General features: G+C 42.1%; 1 protein-coding gene and 2 long non-coding RNA genes across 3 annotated transcripts; all 3 read left to right on the forward strand.

Moving 5' to 3' along the window:
• The first annotated feature begins 1,182 nt into the window (after positions 1-1,182).
• LOC126611081 (uncharacterized) lies at positions 1,183-3,496 on the forward strand. Its single transcript, XR_007618676.1, has 4 exons — positions 1,183-1,607; positions 2,553-2,640; positions 2,771-2,802; positions 2,965-3,496. It is a non-coding gene; the product is annotated as an uncharacterized LOC126611081 (long non-coding RNA).
• A 489-nt stretch (positions 3,497-3,985) lies between these two features.
• LOC126611085 (uncharacterized) lies at positions 3,986-6,744 on the forward strand. The gene is made up of 3 exons (XR_007618679.1): positions 3,986-5,093; positions 5,518-5,610; positions 6,386-6,744. It is a non-coding gene; the product is annotated as an uncharacterized LOC126611085 (long non-coding RNA).
• Positions 6,745-6,883: 139 nt separating this feature from the next.
• LOC126611077 (uncharacterized) lies at positions 6,884-7,854 on the forward strand. Its single transcript, XM_050279259.1, has one exon. The coding sequence runs from the start codon at positions 7,037-7,039 to the stop codon at positions 7,544-7,546; it is 510 nt and encodes a 169-aa protein (XP_050135216.1). The 5' UTR covers positions 6,884-7,036; the 3' UTR covers positions 7,547-7,854.
• Positions 7,855-22,698: the final 14,844 nt, after the last annotated feature.

The following is a 22,698-nucleotide window of genomic DNA, read 5'->3' on the forward strand; positions in this document are numbered from 1 at the left end:
CTTAAAAGTCCTTCACGTAGTGACACAAAACCAACAATTGTGCCCTTAGGGTCAGTCTCTTTGCAAAAGCAAGTTGATCTTCAGATGGACAAATATTTGTAGATTCTTTTTTAGGACACTAATGATAGAAATTGTGCCCACTAAATATTAATAAATAAGAAATCATTCTACTTTTCATTGGGTCTTCAAATGGACAAAGTATTTTAATAATTATGAATTCCTTTTTTTGACACAAATGTTAGAAATTGTGTCTAGTAAATTCTAATAAATAATAAATCACTCCATAGCAAAAGAATATGTTGGCACAATTATGGATTTGTGCCTTTATTCTAGTATAAATCATTCACACTCCCTTACTAATTTGAATATGGAAAATTATAAGGTTGTTTCATAGAGTTGTGTTTTTTTAGAATTTGATCAAGTTCTACATCATCGAGAATGGCGGACAGGCGAAGTCGCGGAGTTCGAATTGGAACCGAATCTCCAGCATCACATTCGTCTATTGCTTCCAACATTACAACAGCAAATTCCACAACGAATCCTCCATCTCAACGTAACGACAACCTGTTAATGTCGGGCGCATACCTCGTTCTATTGATAATCAGTACATTCTTACTACAGTTGCTGATGGTCGCCTTGGCTACACATTACCCTCAAATAATGGATGTGTACGCGCACCTCAAGGACGTGTCTTGCCAACGTGGGCAAACCCAGGTAGGACAAAACAATACCCTATCAATTTGGTTTCTGCTGAAACAACAACTGAACAGTCTACTAGTTCTGTCATTGTTATTGAAGAACCACGCACTTATGAAGCACAAATTCGTCCTTGAGGCCTGTCTCTTCCACAGATGAGGTCACGAAATATGCAGAATGTTACCGTTGAGATTTTAAGCAGCGACGATGAGGACAATTAATATATTTTGTATTATGTTATATTTCACTGGTGTGTGAAAATATAATAATCTTATGCTATGTTGTACACCTCTTGGGTCCTCAACTTATGTAGTATTACAATATAATAATGTTTTTTTTTGTAATGGCATTGTATATTTTTTGGTTTATAATTATGTTTCACGTCCGATTCATACCGCAAAATTCAGTGAATTCACAGCGTTGCAACACAAGCCTTATGCCACATTACCATTGCAAGAAAAGAAAAAAGAAAAGAAAACTAAAAGAAAAATAAAAGACAAAAGAAAAACAAGACAATAACAACGCAAGGCTTTTATCATGCTAATCCAAGCCTCCTCCCATGGCGCCGTAGCTTCATTCCACGGAACAAACTTTCTTCCTCCAAAATAAGTCACTTTTCAGCCTTCCTTCAATGCGAATTCAGAATTCATGAATTCCCACCTGTACCCTTCTCTCACTTCCCTCGATTCTTTCCGATTTCAAGTACTAATCCCAATCCTTTTCAGAATTGATCAATTGGGGTGTCTGTAAATCAAGCATTTTCAGTTGGGGTTTGTGTAAATTTAGTTGCACATCTAGGGAAAGGAAAATCCAAGCCTACACATCTGGGCAGAGGAATCATAGCTACAAACACAAAATTATATTTATCCTCATTTTGCTCCAAATCGCGCATCTATTCTGGGTTTCTTCAGGTATTTGAATTTTGTATATATATATATATAATTTTTTTTTCTGTTCTTATTTGGTGGCTGGCTTGGATAATCGAAAAATTGTTTTTAGAGAGATTGAACCGTTTTGTTTCTACGATTTGCTGGTACTCAATTTGTTTGGTGCATTTTTCTTTGTGGTCTGATATATAGCATGAATAAAACAAGTAATCGAAAAACATGGGAGAGATGCTGGTACTCAAATTGTTTGGTGGTATAATTTGGTTTTTGGTCTTGAGGTAACATCAGGGACAATGTTTAGGCATGTGACCCTTCCCATAGGCTGCTTATTGATTGGAGGTTCACAATACAAACTGTTTTAAAGCTAGCAGAGTTGCAGGTTAGGAGTGGTGTAATGCATAAGTGTAAGTCATGAATGTCAGGCTTATCATCCTTAACATATTAGTTCAACTGTAATGGAGCCAGCATGATAAAAGTTTATTACTCACCAGTATGTGCTCTTTTTGTGACAAAACTGTGTACTTAGGAAATCTGAGATTGTAACAGAGGAACATGGAGTTTTGAGTTGCCGTTCCTACTATATTTCTTCCATACTTTTTATATAATATGAATAAAACAACAAGGTTGCATGAAAAACATGGGAGAGAGGTTGAACCGTTTTGTTTATACAATTTGGTGGTACTCAAGTTGTTTGGTGAAATTTTGTTTGAGGTTTGATATGTAGTAAGAATAAATCGACAAGTATAAGTCTCTGGCAACATAAGTTGTAGGATTGCAGTAGCAGACTTGAAATGGAGTTAATTGAAATGAAACAAAAATCTATTCAGACTTGTATTAATCAGGAACTTATATCCACTAACAGAGCTAAGGTGTAGGTGGATAATGCAACTAATTTGTGATGCAGGTAGGCAATGCAATAAATCTGTGATGCAGGTAGTTAATTTACAAACAAAAAAAGTTGTGATGCAGGTAGTTAATTTACAAACAAAAAAAGTTGTGATGCAGGTAGAGATGATGTGGTAAATGAAATACGGCGCCAAAAATGTTCCTTCCTTTGGTACGACTGATATTGTTTTTCGTTAGTGGTTCCTTGTTTGTAAGGAAGAAATAAAATGTAGCAACTGAATTCAGTTTTTGATGTTTTCATCCAAAGAAATGATTCCTAATTCATCTTTTTCTTTGTGCAGCTTAAAATTATGCAAGAAATGACATCCGTCAGGTGAGTGTACCTGCATTAGGATATAACTGAATACTTGGTATTCAAGTAAATCTTTACAAATCAGATGTAGAGAACAAAGGTTAAACTTGTTTTTGAAAAAGAACCCGGCCGGATATCTGAATACTTGGTTTTGATGAAGTACTAAATTATCTTTCCTCACAGGAACATTGTTGAACACCAGAGTCCGAATGGCCCCTCCTACGTTGAATTTCTGGTGCATGTCCATCGGCAAATACAGATAAAAATGGTGTCATAACTGCTTACGCTTCTTGGGTTTAAATTACAAGTTTTGAGCAACTTATTGATAGAGTACCCTGGATTCAACAGATAGAAGACAAATTAGATGCTTGCTGTACACATGTACTCGGGGATCATCTCGGAAAGTATTTAATGTATGCTTGAAGAGCAAGTAGAGCCAAATGTATGCTTGAAGAGCAAGTAGAGCCGAGTTTTGTTATGATAGGTTTGTTAAAATTGCAGTGGACAATCCATAGTAGACACTACTGCCAATAAATTCACTATTATGAAGCGTATTAATGTGTTTAAGTCACCCTGACTCAATTCTTTTCTCATCTCCTCCGATATCTCCCTTTTCAATTTAATCGTGTATGGTGAGAATAATCTTTGTAAGTTATGGTGGGAGAAAGAAAAATGTATAAACAGGTTGGTTGTTCTACAAAATGTTTGAGCTTCTTGTTTGGTGTTATTCTTTTGAACAAAGCTTTTAGTTTTGTGGTTGAGCTGGTTAATAAAAGTTTTGAAGATTTTAAATCTCGAACATTTCCGAAAGTTAAATAAAACCAACCATAAGATACACCCCAACCCCGTTAGCCATCAAACTACTAGAGGTAGAGATGTGTTGGCTATCACCAAAATGATGACGAAGCTATATGTAATAAATTAAAGATGTGAATGAATTGAATTAAAACAAAACTGGACTCTAACTAATAATGGCTTATAAAATTGGATATATATTAAGTTTCCTCTTCTCCAAATTGAACTTTTCCCTCTAGTTTATGGTGCAACTTTGGTTTCCCACCACCAAATTCAAAAACCTGGTTTCCACCACAGCATTACACAATTGTGCCCACTAACTCTTATAATAATAATTTAAAAATAGTTGTTATAATAATAATTGTGCCCATTACCTCTTATAATAATAATAATTACAATTCAACCCTATTTCTGTCTCACAGTCCGTCTCACCCCTCACTTTCCAAAAAATCGAACGCCGCTCCTCCTTCCAGTTCAAACCCGCTCCTCCGTTGAGTCCATCCACTTCAACGTCGCTCCTCTGTCCAGTTCAAAGGCATTCCTCCGGTTTGGTTGCCGATTAAGTACAGTTCAAAGGCATTCCTCCAGTTCAAAGGCATTCCTACTGTAAGCAAGTACTTACTTAATTACCTTCTGTTTGGTTGCCGAGAAAGTATAGGAAAATGAGTGAGTGAGCTGGAGGCAGGCCTGGTAGGCTGGTACTGTTAACTAGACAGAGTAGAGGTTAAGATGCGTACGTTAGCATCTTGACGCAGGTTGTCCTGTAGTGCATCACACGAAATTTCGTTTTGTTTTTCATTGAAAAATGAAAATCACAGGAAGTATTTGCAGATTGTTGTCACTGCAGAAAAACTGAAAATTAAATTATGAAATTATGCATTATTTTTCTGCTCGTGTCCATGTCTTGGTGGTTGTCGTGGAACTTGCAAACGTAAGCTCAAAAGATCAAATCTCTGTTTCGCGTCCACTTTTCAATTCGTACTGTGTTGTGTGTGTGGTTTGATCAAATCTATATAATCTCTCAAATTTTTATATTTAGGTATTTGCTGGTTTATTATGAACTTGTATAGAATTGCTTATTTTCTCTTAAACTTTAATTTTAGCCAATTACTTTCCTGAACTTTTATAATTGGTGTAAATGTATATTCTTGTTGACTGTATATGCATTAGTGTAAATGAATAGTTGTCTGGTGTTAACTGTATATTCATTGGTGTAAATGAATAGTCCTTGTTGATTACAGTTTTGCAATTTGCAATGTAGATGGCTAATCTGATGCTTGATGATGATGCATTTTTGGCATCTGTGGAAACTCGATCACACTCCCCATTTGGTGGAGTTGCTCCAAATGAATCATTTTTGGCATCTGTGGAAATTCAACCACACTCTCATGAGACATGTAATGGAAATACGCAATCTTGTGGCTCAACTTCTTTGTTAGTCACAACTCGAAAGAAGAATATGGGAGTTAACAGAATACGATGGGGTAGGGGGAGGCGCAGATAAAATGGAAAATAAGGTTTGTAAAATTTTAGACCTTAGACACGCTGATCTGTATGTTTGAGGGTGTCATTTTGTATAATCCTGTAAGTGGGTTTCTTTTTAACGTGTGTTTGGTATTAGAATGATTAGTGGTCAAATGGCCAGTTCTTAGTGGTTTTCAAGGCCTCTGTACGTCTTTGAAAAGCTTTGTTCTTGTGGATTTGATACAAATTTTGAGTTTGATGACAGGCAATGTCTCAATGTAGAATATTCACACTTTTACGACATTTATTCTCCTGACTTATTTACTGCATCTTTATAGTGTGTGTTTATGTGATATATCAAAGCCTTTTCACTCAGTATAGTTACTATACTTCATTAAACCTTATAGCAATACGAAATTGATGGTTCAATAAAATGATTATTTTCCTTTATGGTGTTGTTTATTTGTTGTGAACCAGCGGAGATGTGTAACTAATGCCAAGAATCGAAAAATGTTAAAGACGAGTCACACAACTGGGACAACAACTTTTGCTCAAATACGGAATGATTATGTGAGTGGATTCTTTTACTATTATAATTTGATGCTGCCATGAATACTTTTTTACAACAACTGACCATTTCATCTTTAAGGTCAACTGACCACCACATTATTGCTTCAGTTTTGTGAAAATACATCTCTCATGGTCATCATTACCACTCTTGTCAAAAAGAAGACGTCGAGCAAGCTTTTTCTTGCCAGAAATTAAACATGTATAGTTAGAGGAAAACATGTGTCGTATTCCAACCCTCGCACTTGAAAGAGTGACATGGGTTTTTTGAAACTCCACCTCCGATTAGGAGTTCTTAAGCAATGCTCCACCTAGCCAGGAATTTTAACCACCTCTAGGCTCTAGTTTTTCTTCAACATGCTCAACTTAATCAAGTATTTTACTTGAGTCACCAGTAACCTTCATGATCATTAGCTTGCTCCACCTTGAACCACGTGTGTCCCAGTTGAATTGCCTCTGAACTAATTGTTATGCAATGGACGAGCTTGATAAATACTTAAAATGTGATTTAGCATTAGTGTTCTTCTAAACTTAAGTACTTAGCAAGTCTGAGCAGAGTCACGAACGTAGAAATGTTTCAATGCACAATAAGATATATTTGGGAAAGTACAAAGTTTACAATACATTATGAATATACTTCAACAGCTACATCTTTCCATTTTCTCTCTTCGAATGTTCTCATTGACTTTATCAGTATGTTTTACAAATGATGGAAGACACAATAAGATATATTTGGGAAAGTGCAAAATACAAAATGTTTAATTTAGTGGAATTTCAGGGGCCTCAATGATCACAGTTTACTCCTTCTCTTTGGCGCCTTACTGCTATTCAAGTACAAGTAGCTGTTCAGAAGAGAATAACTACTACTGGGTAGAGGAGAGAATCCCGAATACTTGCCATCTATCTTCGCTATGCATATGTCATGCATGTACTTTAGAAGCTCGTACTTTTGGACAAATGGTTGTGCTGCATATTTCTCATATGGCATATACTGCAAAATGCATTACGAACAAGCTTAATATGTACGAACAGATTTCAATGCAGAAAGATTACATCGAAATATAGTGCACTATATTTTCAGTCATTGTAACTATGATTGTTTAATGATTGTGGTTGTTTTTGGGATCTTTTTTTGTGTCTTAGGCTGAAGAACATGATGGAAGTGAATCTGATCGTGTCATTTTTTTCAAAATGACACACACAAGAGGACCTCAGCAACTCCCAATTGATGCCATCTGCCAGAATGTGGTAATTGGGTACATTTTCAGTTGACCAAATTTATTTCAAGCAACCTTTAATGAAATTTTATGCATTTACGAATGATTAAGACTTTTTCAAATAGTTGTCGTTTGAAAATCTAGAAGTGGAGATTCGTGAGCGTGGTGAAGAGGTAACAACAGAGGTTCGCTATAGGATTTATGCAGAAGTGATGGGGCCGGAGAAGCAGAATCAAGTGCGGGGCTTTGGCCTTGGAGTTGGTTGGGCAAATGCACCAGAAATTATTACTGAGCGGCGAGGTATTTCTAGGGAAGTGAAGTATCTTCGGGAAGCTTATGAAGCTCAGAAACAAGCCACTGCTGCTTCGGAAGAAAAAATGACTCGTATGATGCATGAGGCAAATGAGAAAGCGGAAAAGATGAAAAAAGAGCAAGAAGAAAGCATACAAAGGCTTAGGGCCGAACAAGAGGAGAATTTGAGGTTAGCAAAGGTGCAAATGGCTGAGCAATTCAAAGCCATGTTGGCACATGTGGGCATCAACATTGGTTCATTTGGAGTGGGTGCTCTACAAAGTACTTCAACTCAGCAGCAAGGGTGTGGAAGCTCTCAAGCTCAGATTTCAACGCTTTTCGAATGTGGAAATGACAAGAATGTGCAGTGTGGACCTCCATTTTGTAGTGCTATGATGCATGAGGACTGCCAAAGTGAGAATACTGGTTAGTTGTCATCAAGCATTACTTGTAGATGTGTATTTTGTTTATATATTGCTGGTTTAACCATTAGAACGTTTGAATTGGGATACAAGCTTGGATATGTTATATTTTGTTGTAAATAGAGAATCCCGGGTATATCCAGCATAGGATAACATGTATTTTTTGTTTAACATTTGGATGAGTTGTATTGTTAGGTTGCATGAATCGGTCTTAGCCAAGAACATGAGTTATGTAATATATTAGCTTCACTACTTTAGTGCTAATGTTAATGAATGTAATGTTGATTTATGTTTAGTTTGTAATGGATAATTTGTAAGTTCCTCAACTATGGTGGAAATTAGGTCATGTGAGCAAGCTTGATGATTTCTATATTTTAAAAAAAAATTCCAATTTTGCCCAAAAAAAAAAAAAATCCAATTGTGCTGGAGCTTTATTGTATTTATTAAAATATAATAGAGTGGCACAATTTTAAAGTTGTGGTGCCTTTGCCTTAACATTTATACAGCAATCTAAGCCATTAAAATAGCAATTGTGCCCATCTTACACCATACATTCAATAGCCTTTATTAGAGGTGAGGCACAAAAATGGTTGTATTTGTGCTTAGCCTTTGGGCACAAAACAGCATATTGTGTGCTATCACCAATGGTGACGCCCATAGAGGGCACATATACAAATTTTGTAGCTGCACTGTTGCTATTGGTCTATGAGCACAATTGTTGGTGCTTTTTGGCCTCAAAGGGCACAAATAATGTTTTGTGCGCAGTGGCCATTTTTGTTGTAGTGAGTGAATCAAAGGTATGTACAATAATTACTGAAGCTTCATGAACTATACTCGTTACTTCAACGACATTGTTAAAAATTTTGTCATTGAGATTTGTTGTCACAAAGTCGGTTGGGAGTTCCCTCAAACGGATATGCGTTTCATCCCTGGAATCCAATCTATCATCTAGTCTAAAAAGCCATTCATGAAACTGCTCTCATCTACAAACACCCAAGCAATACGTAATTAATAAAATTAAAAATAAAATCATTGGCATGTTTATGAAATTAAAGAGTAACTCTAGAGAATATTTTTAGGGATGTGATATCCGCACACCCCCTTTTATTTTTCATACACTCTTCTAATTTTCGGTTGTCGGATCGGATGAAATGAAAAAGATCAACAACAACAACAACAACAACAAAGCCTTTTCCCACTAAGTGGGGTCGGCTATATGAATCCTAGAACGCCATTGCGCTCGGTTTTGTGTCATGTCCTCCGTTAGATCCAAGTACTCTAAGTCTTTTCTTAGAGTCTCTTCCAAAGTTTTCCTAGGTCTTCCTCTACCCCTTTGGCCCTGAACCTCTGTCCCGTAGTCACATCTTCGAACCGGAACGTCAGTCGGCCTTCTTTGCACATGTCCAAATCATCGGAGCCGATTTTCTCTCATCTTTCCTACAATTTCGGCTACTCTTACTTTACCTCGGATATCCTCATTCCCAATCTTATCCTTTCTCGTGTGCCCACACATCCCACGAAGCATCCTCATCTCCGCTACACCCATTTTGTGTACGTGTTGATGCTTCACCGCCCAACATTCTGTGCCATACAACATCGCTGGCCTTATTGCCGTCCTATAAAATTTTCCCTTGAGCTTCAGTGGCCTACGACGGTCACACAACACGCCGGATGCACTCTTACACTTCATCCATCCAGCTCGTATTCTATGGTTGAGATCTCCATCTAATTCTCCGTTCTCTTGCAAGATAGATCCTAGGTAGCGAAAACGGTCGCTTTTTGTGATCTTCGCTAGATTGCTCCGGTCATTAGTGTGGATAAGTATATAAATGGATAGAGATAGGAAAGCAAACACAAGATGTACGTGGTTCACCCAGATTGGCTACGTCCACGGAATAGAAGAGTTCTCATTAATTGTGAAGGGTTTACACAAGTACATAGGTTCAAGCTCTCCTTTAGTGAGTACAAGTGAATGATTTAGTACAAATGACATTAGGAAATATTGTGGGAGAATGATCTTGTAATCATGAAACTTCTAAGTATCGGAGTGTGGTGTCGTCTTGACTTGCCTTATCTGTCTCATAGGTAGATGTGGCATCTTCTCTGGAAGTACTCTTCCTCCATCCAGGGGTGGTATCTTTAACTGGTGGAGATGCACAAGGTAATGTATCAATTTCACTTGAAGCTTACTTGTAGTCTCAGGCTTGGTCAAGCGCGATACAAACCATGTAGTAGGAGTCCCCCAAGTCGCCGAGCTAGGGGGTCTGCTGAAAGAGGTGACAGACAAGGTAAGCAATCAGAGCTCCGACTGATTGTTCACCTTCTCCCCATCTTGTAGCAGCATGAAGGATAAAGAGAAGAAAAATGAGAAGAGATGATATGAGATACTTTTGCTTTTGAAGAAGTTACTTTCCACAGGCTTATTCTTGAACTGAGCTGGAGGGTTTTCTGGTTTCCTCCAGAGTATAAGGCCGACTGAAGAATTTGAGGGTCAAAACAAGTCCATCAAATCTAGAGTACGTTCCACCCTGCTGATATGGGATACTTTTGCTTTTGACAGAGTAATGGGTGTATCGGCACGTGTGCTGTTACGCTTGTCTCCACATGCTTCCTTGTATCCTTCGCACTTGCCCTATCTGTTCCTCAAGCAGATGCGGAATCTTCCCTGGAAACATAAGATGTTGAAGATGAGTACTCGAGAGCAATGCCAGGTAGTAATCAGGTAAGGGGTTCCAGGCAGTCAGTTCCTGGCTGGAAGCTTGATTCCAAGTGCTGACTGATTGCTCTCTTTCTCCTTGTCTTGCAGGTAAAAACAAGGCCAAAGGAAAAGACAGGGAAAAAGCATGATATGGGATACTCTTGCTTTTAACCCTGATGATATGAGATATTCTTGCTCTAGTATAGCTTGTTTGCAGAGGTATTATCGGGGGGAAAAAAAGCTGAATATTTCGAAAGGCTTCGTTGGGAGTGCCCTCTCAGATATGATGAAGGGTTGAGCATTTTTGCAGGTCTGCCTGTCCGTTGGGGATGGAGGTCGACATATATAGGAGTCTTCCTAACAACAAGTAGTAATGCTATTCCTTTACCCTGCTTGGTCATAGCACGGTAGTGGGAGCTGCCAGTTTCACATGTTTTAACTCTGTCAGAGCACTTTGAAAAAGTGGTCTGTGGTATCTGGCTCTCGAGATTCGGAGAACGATGCCTCTTCGATTTTTGAGAAAGCAATCATGCTGGGGGTCTGGCTCTCGAGATTCGTAGAGCAGTGTCTCTTCGATTTTTGAGGAAGTAATCATGTTGGGAGTCTGGCTCTCGAGATTCGGAGGGCGGTGCCTTTTCGATTTTGGAGCAAGCAATCCTGTTGGGAGTGTTGTCTCAAATGTGAGTAAAGGTTGGGCATGTTTGCTAGTCTACCTTGCCACGAAGCACAAAGGTTGACACACAGAGACTTTCCAATTATCCAGCAATGGTACTGTTCCTTTACCCTCTCTTCGCTTTTGAGAAAGTAGTCATGTTGGGAGTCTGGCTCTCGAGATTCAGAGGACGGTGCCTCTTCGATTTTGGAGCAAGCAATCTTGTTGGGAGTGTTTTCTCGAAAGTGAGTAAAGGTTGGGCATGTTTGCTAGTCTACCTTGCCACGAAGCACAGAGGTTGACACACAGGGACTTTCCAATTATCCAGCAGTGGTACTGTTCCTTTACCCTTGTGGGTAATAATATGGTAGCTAGACCTTCAAAATTTATGTGTCTAAACTTTGTTAGTGCTGTTTCTTTGCTATTCTTTTACCTTTCTTGGTCAAAGCGATGTAGTGGGAGCTGCAAGCTTCACGTGCTCAACTTTGGCAGAGAACTTTGGCAAAGTTATCTGTGGTACCCATGAGCTATTGTTGCGTGTGGGAAGTGGGTGATTGAACAGTAAGATTCATGTGCTTTCTACTTCACCAGAAGTCTTCGACAGAATGCCCATAATTTCTGCAAAGCTGAGTGTGCGTGTGACAGGTGCTGACAAGGCTAGAAAAGTAGGTGCCTCTTCGATTTCTGAGATCGGCCCTCGTGGTCTCTGAGCAGCCCAGCTTTTGAGAAAGCGAGCGCCTCTTCGATTGATTCGGAGAACGATGCCTCATCGATTTTTGAGAAAGCAATCATGCTGGGGGTCTGGCTCTCGAAGATTCGGGGAGCAGTGTCTCTTCGATTTTTGAGAAAGTAATCACGTTGGGAGTCTGGCTCTCGAGATTCGGAGGGCGGTGCCTCTTCGATTTTGGAGCAAGCAATCTTGTTGGGAGTGTTTTCTCGAATGTGAGTAAAGGTTGGGCATGTTTGCTAGTCTACCTTGCCACGAAGCACAGAGGTTGACACACAGGGACTTTCCAATTATCCAGCAATGGTACTGTTCCTTTACCCTCTCTTCGATTTTTAAGAAAGTAGTCATGTTGGGAGTCTGGCTCTCGAGATTCGGAGGACGGTGCCTCTTCGATTTTGGAGCAAGCAATCTAATTGGGAGTGTTTTCTCGAATGTGAGTAAAGGTTGGGCATGTTTGCTAGTCTACCTTGCCACGAAGCACAGAGGTTGACACACAGGGACTTTCCAATTATCCAGCAGTGGTACTGTTCCTTTACCCTTGTGGGTAATAATATGGTATCTAGACCTTCAAAATTTATGGGTCTAAACTTTGTTAGTGCTGTTTCTTTGCTATTCTTTTACCCTTCTTGGTCAGAGCGATGTAGTGGGAGCTGCAAGCTTCACGTGCTCAACTTTGGCAGAGAACTTTGGCAAAGTTATCTGTGGTACCCATGAACTATTGTTGCGTGTGGGAAGTGGGTGATTGAACAGTAAGATTCATGTGTTTTCTACTTCCCCAGAAGTCTTCGACAGAATGCCCATAATTTCTGCAAAGCTGAGTGTGCGTGTGACGGGTGCTGACAAGGCTGGAAAAGTAGGTGCCTCTTCGATTTCTGAGATCGGCCCTCGTGGTCTTTGGGGAGCCCAGCTTTTGAGAAAGCGAGCGCCTCTTCGATTTCTGAGATCGGCCTTCGTGGTCTTTGAGCAGCCCAACTTTTGAGAAAGCAAACGCCTCTTCGATTTCTGAGATCAACCCTCGACCTTTTGAGAAAGCAAACGCCTCTTCGATTTCTGAGCAGGCGCCTCTTCGATTTCTGAAGCTCCGTCGAGTGCAGATTTTTATAGAGGCTGACATTAAGTTCCAAAGCACACTTGAATCTCCACCAGTAGAAGCTTCATTCTTGCACTTCTAAGATCTTGATTTGTCCGCCCTCTTCTCTCTTTAACACCTTTGAAAATGTCTGGCCCCTCCGACCGTCGTTTTGACTTGAACCTTGTTGAAGAGGCAGCCCCGCCTTCTCCAGACAACATATGGCGCCCATCCTTCGTCTCCCCTACTGGTCCTCTTACCGTTGGGGATTCCGTGATGAAGAATGATATGACCGCTGCGGTGGTAGCCAGGAACCTTCTCACTCCCAAAGATAACAGACTACTTTCCAAACGGTCTGATGAGTTAGCTGTTAAGGATTCGCTGGCTCTCAGTGTTCAGTGTGCAGGTTCTGTGTCTAATATGGCCCAACGCCTATTTGCTCGAACCCGCCAAGTTGAATCCTTGGCGACTGAAGTGATGAGTCTCAAACAGGAGATTAGAGGGCTCAAGCATGAGAATAAACAGTTGCACCGGCTCGCACATGACTATGCTACAAACATGAAGAGGAAGCTTGACCAGATGAAGGAAACTGATGGTCAGGTTTTACTTGATCATCAGAGATTTGTGGGTTTGTTCCAAAGACATTTATTGCCTTCGTCTTCTGGGGCTGTACCGCGTAATGAAGCTCCGAATGATCAACCTCTGATGCCTCCTCCTTCTAGGGTTCTGTCCAGTACTGAGGCTCCAAATGATCCCCCTCCGGTGCCTTCTCTTTCTGGGGCTCTACCGACTGCTGAGACTTCTCCTAAGCAACCTTTGTGAAGGCTCCGTCTTGTGTGTTTATTTTGACTCATGTATATGTACATATTTGTAGCTGATCGGGGATATCAATAAATAAGCTTTCCTTCATTTCAACGTATTGTGTTAAATACACCAAATAATAAGGCAGGGGTTGGCATCAACGTATTGTGTTAATCAACAATAGACCACTGCCAGTGACCAATTGTATAAGGGGTGTGTGAGAAGTAAAAATGGATATGTGGATAGACCCCTATTTTTATTTACCAATGCCACTACTATCGTCCATGAACTTCGGATCAATTGGTCACTGGCAGTGGTCTATTGTTGATTAAAGAAAATATCAAATAATAACCAAATTATACAATGCTAATTCTTTACCTTTAAGTGGTGCAAGTCCTCTTTCCACCAAACCAGGATATTTCATATAGCCCATAGAGCTGCTTGCTAAAAAAGTAAAGAAGAGTGTAATGGGGATGCCAAGTTGTTGAGCTGCAGTGGTTGTGAAGAAGCTCGCAATCTATCTAGATTCACAGTTGAATCATCAATCAAGCCTTTAGGGAGTACACAGCGAAGCATCCAGGAAAATACAACACCTGGAAAAGGTCTAGAAGGAGCTTGCGGTGCTTCTGACTCACACCTTTACGTGGGTTCCACAAGTAATTCAAAGTCTCAAGCAGATCGTCGAACAAGACCTCATAGGGTGAAGATTATTTCAGTTGTCTAGCAGACCAGCTTTCCTTAGCTGCACTCATAATGACGACTTCCATGCTCTCCAGTGCGAGAGGGTAAATTAATTCCTTGACACCTATCTAGGTAAACTCTCTAGCGCGAGAAGGTAAAATGATTCCCCAACACTTATCTAGGTAAGCTCTCCAATGCGAGAGGATAAACTAATTCACCAACACCCATCTGGACGAGTGGTTTGGAACGAGGAGGGCAAGGGCCCACGGTGGGCCGTGATGCCGTCTTGGTAGCGAAAAAAGAGCCCTATGCTGGGCTCGGGGAAGTAGCCTGGGGTTGCAGTCCTGGGCTCGGTGCAGGTGGTCTCTCAAGAGTGCGGAGGCGAGGTGGAGCCAGAGCTCATGCTGCAGGCCGAGCCACCATCGTTGCCCCACTTGGCAGCCATCATTTGGTATTCATAAAAGCATGTTGCATTCTTTCTCGACGAACATAAGCAAAAACTTGTTCAACGGAAGGAAAAGGCTCAGTTCGTAGAGTATCACTATGAATTTTATCAAATATCTCATCCAATCTTGCAAGCAAAGTATACACACGATCCGTTTGAACAATTTTATTATAAATTTCAATATCAGTACCGCACTTCATCGGATTGGGTCGACAATAATCAATCTCTTGCCACAAAGACTGAAGATCACTATAGTATGTCTCCACTGGTCGTCCGTCTTGCCTCATGCGAGAGGCCTTGCAGGTAAGATCGTAGGTTTGAGATATATCGGAGCCGTCATAATATGTGCGAGCAACTGCGTCCCACACTTTTATTGCCGTCGATAATCGAAGAAAATACTCAATCAAATTGGGTTCCATAGAATTCATTAGCCAACCCTTCACAATGGCATTCTCCGTACCCCATCTGGTGAAGATCATATCGTCGGTAGGTGGTTGGGGATTACTTCCAAACAAGTAGCCCAACTTATCTTTTCTAGCAACGAATGTCTCAACAATTTGAGACCAAACTCCCTAATTGGCACCACTGAGTTTGATGCCAATCGACGCCGTAGAAGAATCATGATGAACAATTTGTGTAACAACTTGAGGTAGAGGTGGAGTATGATTCATGGTAGGGTCGGTTAGGGTAGTAGTGTTTAAGGTTGTAGTGTTTAGTATAGGGGTAGGATCAGTTAGGATGGGGTTGTTTCCACCGTGGAGTGGTGTTAGGTTCTCCATGGGAGGGTCGAGTTTGCTTGAGGGAACGGGCATAGCAGAAATCCTAGGATCTTTGCTTTGATACCACACTAATTAAGGATTATCTTGGGGTTTAATTCACTGATATTATTCTTCTCACCAAGGAGGAAAATATATATTGTACAAGGATGATTTACAAGGAAAAAACATCAAATAACTATCCTAATTACATCCTGATTATAAGGACCCAAACATGTAACTAAACTAATTACAGAAGGTCAACTCTCCAACATGCATGGCATCTAACTTTTTCTTAGTAGCACTTGATTCACTAAATTGTCTAAGTTTATGGATGAAGAGCCATGTGGACTGGTAGCTTCTTCTGCAAGTTTCTTCCACTCCATCGCCCTATCTTTCATATTCTTACCCTTGTCCCCATTCATTAACTCTCTAACAAGCTTCTCTACTTCATCCCTCTTCACATCATTACTAATTTCCATGCCAACACCCCATTCCTTGCAAGTTTAGCGGCATTCCACTTGCTGGTCGGCAAAGAATGGCCAACAGAGCATAGTGTCACGGGATGACTCTTTAAGCCTTCCGCCCGTGCGGCACTTAGACTTGAATACCTCGATGAACAAGCTAAGTAAGCCTTCGAAGCCTCGCTTCCCCGGATCGAATCACAAAGAAAGCTAAGATAGCTTGGAGAATGCTAGAATCACTTAGAAGATGGGAGAAAGGAAGCTTTGTATTGAAACTTAGGAGAACTTTACAATTGCTTACAATTCTTGGATGGTTTGGCCAAATGGCCTTACCTCCTATTTATAGGCCTAAGTCACCTCCTCAATGGAGGGTTCTAGAATCCCCTACTTACATCCAAAAATATCTAGCATAGTTCTAGATACAACTTGCCTAATCTAGATTATTCTAGGTGAGGCTTAAATATGTACACTTGTGTGGAATGTTCCGGAATGCCCTAGATTATCTTGAATGCTCCGCCACGTTCTTGATTTCTCCGGGATGTTCCAGAAGCTTCCATGAAGACATGGCTTCATGGGCTTAGATATATGATGTCTTGGGCATTTTCTTTGTTTTTAACATGCGGCCCGTGACATCCTCCCCCACTTAAGCCGTCGACGTCCTCGTCGACTCTTGCCTCTCGAATGTCTGAATCAAGTCCTTATATTGCCATAAGGACGTCTCCTTCTCCCAGGTTGCTTCGGAGTATGGTAGCCCCTTCCATTTGACAAAGTACTCCACATGTTTTGGTTGTCTTGGTCGCACCACGACACGCTTGGCTTCAATGCTCTCCACTTCTTTGTCAAATGCCTCCGTCATCAAAGGGGGTGCTCGATGAGACTCACCTCGACTTGGTTCTTCATCGTCCGCATGATAAGGCTTCAAGTTGCTCACATGGAACACCGGGTGAAACTTGAGGCGGGGTGGGAGTTCCACAACATACGCGGCTTTGCCAACCTTCTTGATGATAGGGAATGGTCCCTCATATTTCCGCAACAAGCTCTTATGCAAGCCACGAGTACTCTTGTGCTGAGACGCATTGAGCTTCACAAAGACTTGGTCGCCAGTTTGGAACTCCACATTCCTTCGCTTGCGATCTGCCCATTTCTTCATCTTCTTTGAAGCCTTCTCCAAATGAGCTCGAGCAAGTTCGTGGGCTAATTGCCACTCCTTAGCAGTTTTGAAAGCGGCTGGACTATTCCCCGTGTAGCCAGTCACGACCGTGTTCGGGGTCAAGGGTTGTTGCCCTATAGCCAACTCGAACGGACTTTTCCCCGTCGACTCCGAACGTTGCAAGTTATAAGAGAATTGGGCAATATCAAGTAACTTAGCCCAATCTCGTTGATTGGCACTAACATAGTGCCGCAAATAAGTCTCCAACAATGCATTAACCCGCTCCGTTTGTCCATCAGTTTGGGGATGAAAAGCTGTGGAGAAGTCTAACTTCGAGCCAAGTAGTTTGAAGAGCTCCTTCCAAAATCTACCCGTGAATCGAGCATCTCGATCGCTGACTATGCTCCTCGGAACACCCCAATACTTCACCACGTGCTTTAGAAACAAGCGTGCAGCCACTTCGGCTGTGCACTCCACGGGTGCGGGTATGAAAGTGGCATACTTGGTGAATCTATCGACCACGACGAAGATAGATCCACATCCATCAGACTTGGGCAAATGTGTGATGAAATCCATGGTCAAACACTCCCAGGGTCTTGATGGGGTGGGAAGTGGTTCCAACAGTCCTCCCGGTTGCCTTTGTTCCACTTTGTCTTGTTGGCACACAAGGCAAGTCTTCACGTATGAATTTACATCATCCCGCATTTGTGGCCAATAATAAGCATCGCTCACCAAAGCCAACGTGCGGTGAGTGCCAGGATGTCCTGCCCACATTGAGTCATGGCACTCCTTAAGGATTTCTTTCCTTAAGCTTCCCCACTTTGGGACGTAGATCCGCTTGCCCTTGGTGTATAGCAAGCCGTCCTCAAGCCAAAACCTTCTTGTCTTCCCTTCCTTGACAAACTCCACAATGTTCTTGGCTTGGACGTCATGTGATAAACCTTCTCGGACACGGCCCAAGAGATGGCTTTGCGGCTTGAGTACCGTAGCCATTAACTCTACTCGTCTACTTAGAGCATCGGCCACCACATTCTCCTTTCCTTGCTTGTACTCTAGCTTGTAATCAAACTCCGCTAAGAACTCTTGCCACCTTGCTTGCTTAGGTGTGAGCTTTTGTTGGGTTTGAAAGTAGCTAGTGGCAACGTTGTCCGTCTTGATGATGAATGGGGTACCAAGCAAGTAATGCCTCCAAACTCTAAGGCAATGGACGATGGCGGTCATCTCCTTTTCATGGGTCGTGTACCTCTTCTCGGCATTGTTTAGCTTGCGACTTTCATAGGCTATCGGATGTCCCTCTTGCATCAACACTCCTCCTATGGCAAAGTCGGAAGCATCAGTGTGCAACTCGAATGGCTTACTAAGGTCGGGCAACCTTAGTACAGGCTCCTCCATTAGGGCCTTCTTCAACCTCTCAAAGGCCTCTTGACACCGGTCCGTCCATTCCCATGCCTTGTTTTTCTTAAGAAGGTCTGTTAAGGGTGCCGCTATAGCTGAATACCCTTTTATGAATCTCCGATAGTAGTTGGCTAGCCCCAGAAAGGATCGTAGTGTTGGTACCTTGGTCGGCGGTTCCCACTCTTGAATGGCCTTGATCTTGCCCTTTTCCATCATAAGTTTCCCTTCCTTTATCTTGTGGCCAAGAAATTCTACTTCTTTTGTAGCAAAGGAGCATTTCTCCTTCTTGACATAGAGTTCATGCTCCCGAAGGGTCTTGAACACTATGCACAAGTGCTTGACGTGCTCCTCCAATGTCTTGCTATAGACAACGATATCATCAATGTAAACCACGACAAACTTGTCAAGATAAGGATGGAATACCTTATTCATCAATGTGCAGAATGTTGCGGGGGCATTGGTCAGACCAAATGGCATGACTTTATACTCGAACGATCCATATCTGGTCACCATCGCCGTCTTCGATTCGTCTCCAGGGGCTATCCTCACTTGGTAATATCCCGATCGAAGATCTAACTTTGTGAAGTACCTTGCTTCACCAAGTTGATCGAATAAGTCGGCGATCAACGGAAGTGGGTACTTGTTCTTGATGGTAATCTTGTTCAATGCTCTATAGTCGATGCACAACCTTAGGCTACCTTCTTTCTTGCGTTGGAACAAGACGGGTGCACCATATGGGGACTTGGAGGGTTGGATGTAGCCAGCATCAAGTAGCTCGTTGAGTTGCTTCCTTAATTCCTCCAACTCGGGTGGCGACATCCTATAAGGTGATTTGGAGGGAGGCTTAGCACCAGGCTCCAACTCAATCGCATGGTCGACCTCTCTCCTTGGTGGCAACTTCTTTGGCAGTTCCTTAGGCATCACGTCCGCAAACTCCACAAGGACGTCTTCCACTTGTTTCGGCAAAGGCCCGTGCTTCTCCTCCCCTTCATTCAACATTAGGGTTGCAAGAAATGTGGCCTCGCCTTTCTTCCAAGACTTGGCAAATTGAATTGCCGACAAGTGCTGGGTACACTTCTTGGCTTGCCTTTCCAATGGCACCAGGCAAGGTTGTCTTCCGTCGGCCAGGATACAGAAAATATTGTAGAAGGGAATGGGAAAGGCTCGTACCTTGTCCATGAACTCTAACCCAATGACTACGCCATAGTCGTCCATCTTAACTACGGTGAAGTCGATTGTTCCCTTCCATGTGCCAATGTCTACGTGTACATTGCGCGCAACTCCAACAATGGGGGTGGCAGCGGAATTTACCGTCTTCACGCTACCGGGCTCCTTGGTGACTCGGAGGCCAAGCCTTGTGGCTTCCTCCGACGTCATGAAGTTGTGTGTTGCTCCCGTATCCACCAACACACGCGTCGTCTTGTCACCATTCTTGACGTCGACGAACAATGATCCTCCCCCAACTTGAGCCTTAGGTTGTGGGAGGGTTGTCTGGATGGCATTCAGTAGACGGATGCATCCCATACTTGCATCGTTACTCTCCCCGGCCTTGTCCTCCTTGAAAGCCATGGCCTTAAGGGCCTTCTTTTGTGGGCAATCTCGCATCATGTGAGGGCCGTCGCATAGGTAACAAGTGGGTTGCCAAGACTTACCCTTGCCTTTGTCATGCTTATCGGCTTTCTTCTCCTTCGGTTTGCTTGTCTCGGCCTTGTCCTTCGGCTTATGTTCTCCCCCACTTCTCTCATGGTTACCCCTCTTCCCCGTGGACTTGGAATCACCTTGGTGGCTTGATTTAAACTCGATCAAGGATTCGGCGGCGGCAATGGCATCAGACAATGTTTGCACGTGTCTCCTTTGTAGTTCGAGTTTTGCCCAATTTTGCAGTCCACTCATGAAGTACATGAGCTTGTCTTCCTCTAACATGTTGGGCACCTCGAATAACAAGCTCACGAAGGCGTTGACATAGTCTTTGACGCTCCCCGTTTGCTTGAGCCACCTTAGTTTCTCCTTGGCTTCGTACTTGGCATTTTGGGGATAGAAGTGCAACATAAGATCTTTCTTAAATTCATCCCAAGTGGTGAGAGAAAACGTACCTTGCTCAATCTCCATGCTCCGACGACGCCACCACATAAGGGCATTGTCAGCTAAGAACATGGTTGCCGTTGAGATTTTGGACTCGTCATCTTCAAGCTTTAGGTACTTGAAGTATCGCTCCACGTTCCACACGAATGTGTCGAGCTCCTTTGCTTCCCTCTTCCCATTATAGGATTTGGGTTTAAAGGAGTCGATTACCTTGGAGTCCAACGCCTTGATTTCCCTCGACCCTTGCACGAATTGCTTCACGACTGCTTCTTTACAAAACGCCACATCTCCCTTGAGTTCCCTTGTGTCCTTTATTTCTTCTTGAAGCGCCACAAACCTTGCCTCTATGTTGTCAAGGTGAACCTGGACTTCCCTCCGCATCTTGTCTGCCATGGTGTTGAGGGCGCCAAGGAGCTCATCTCGTAGCCCTTCCACCAAGCCACGCAGTTCATCCTTACCATTGTCCACCATGGTTTGGATTTCCTCCTTGTCGACAACATCCTCATCAAGTCGAGTATCGAACTCGAGTATGGTTCGTTCCACCTTCTCGAGTCGCTCTTCCATGGTCTCCATCGATGCTTGCAAGTCCTTTAACTTTGGCTTGCTCTTGGCAACATCTTGGACCTCGGCAGTACGCTCCCTTAGGTCGGAGACTCCGGACACCATCTCTCCACTTGCCATATCCTACTTTCCTTCAAGTGATTCACGAGCTTGGCTCTGATACCAGCTGTCACGGGATGACTCTTTAAGCCTTCCACCCGTGCGGCACTTAGACTTGAATACCTCGATGAACAAGCTAAGTAAGCCTTCGAAGCCTCGCTTCCCCGGATCGAATCACAAAGAAAGCTAAGATAGCTTGGAGAATGCTAGAATCACTTAGAAGATGGGAGAAAGGAAGCTTTGTATTGAAACTTAGGATAACTTTACAATTGCTTATAATTCTTGGATGGTTTGGCCAAATGGCCTTACCTCCTATTTATAGGCCTAAGTCACCTCCTCAATGGAGGGTTCTAGAATCCCCTACTTACATCCAAAAATATCTAGCATAGTTCTAGATACAACTTGCCTAATCTAGATTATTCTAGGTGAGGCTTAAATATGTACACTTGTGTGGAATGTTCCGGAATGCCCTAGATTATCTTGAATGCTCCGCCACGTTCTTGATTTCTCCGGGACGTTCCAGAAGCTTCCATGAAGACATGGCTTCATGGGCTTAGATATATGATGTCTTGGGCATTTTCTTTGTTTTTAACATGCGGCCCGTGACAATAGGCACTCCTGAGGTTAGGCTCTCAACGGTTGAATTCCAACCGCTGTGTGTTAAAAATCCTCTAACTGATGGATGGTTAAGGACTTGCTCTTGTGGGCACCAACTTGCTATTAAACTTCTTTCTTTTGTTTCAGCCACAAACTCAGTTGGCAAAATTGCTGATTCGCCAATTACCAGGTCGGGTCTAATTACCCAGAAGAAGGGCAGCTTGCTGTTTGCAAGTCCCCAACCAAGCTCGACTAGATGTGCAGGTGTCATGACCGTTATACTGCCAAAATTCACGTACACAACAGAATTTTGAGCCTTGGTGTTTAGCCATTCGAGGCATTTAATTTCTTCTTTCCATAGACTGTATCCAATATTCAAGGGATGTTCTGGTATTTGATTGAGATGTAATTGAAGAGGGCCAATGGTATAATCAAGTGGAAGCATAGACGAGAGAGCATCCAAAACATCTCGCTCCAAGGCATCAAAAGTCTGAACAACAACTGATAAAGCTTCAGGGATCTATCTGTTGATTCCATCACGAAGTTAAACAAAGTGTACGAAATTTGTGGTTCAGAAGAAGCTTGGGAGATCCTTCAAACAAATATCCTTCAAACAAATATCCTTCATTCCCGGAATCCAATCTATGACCTTGTCCAAATAGCCGGTTGTCAAATAGCTCTCATCTATGAAGAAAATTTTCATTTGCGTTTAGAAACAAGAAACTAAGAGCGAACCATAAATTAAATAATTAAAGCTCTCTCAAAATCTCATTCTACACTCCTCACAAGTGTATTTTTTTTTCTAATTATAAAGATTTGGAGTACAAAATGAGATTTTTGGAGTATCAATAATAATTATACATATATAGGAAGCCTTTAAGGGATTCCCATTTTTTTTTAAAAATAAAAATAGGGATTAGTTGTGCGCCCACACCACATCGAACTTTAACGATCCAAACCGTCTAGTTTTAACTAATTTTTTTCC

Source organism: Malus sylvestris, chromosome 17 (assembly GCF_916048215.2).
Source record: "Malus sylvestris chromosome 17, drMalSylv7.2, whole genome shotgun sequence".
In the NCBI taxonomy this organism is placed as follows: domain Eukaryota; kingdom Viridiplantae; phylum Streptophyta; class Magnoliopsida; order Rosales; family Rosaceae; genus Malus; species Malus sylvestris.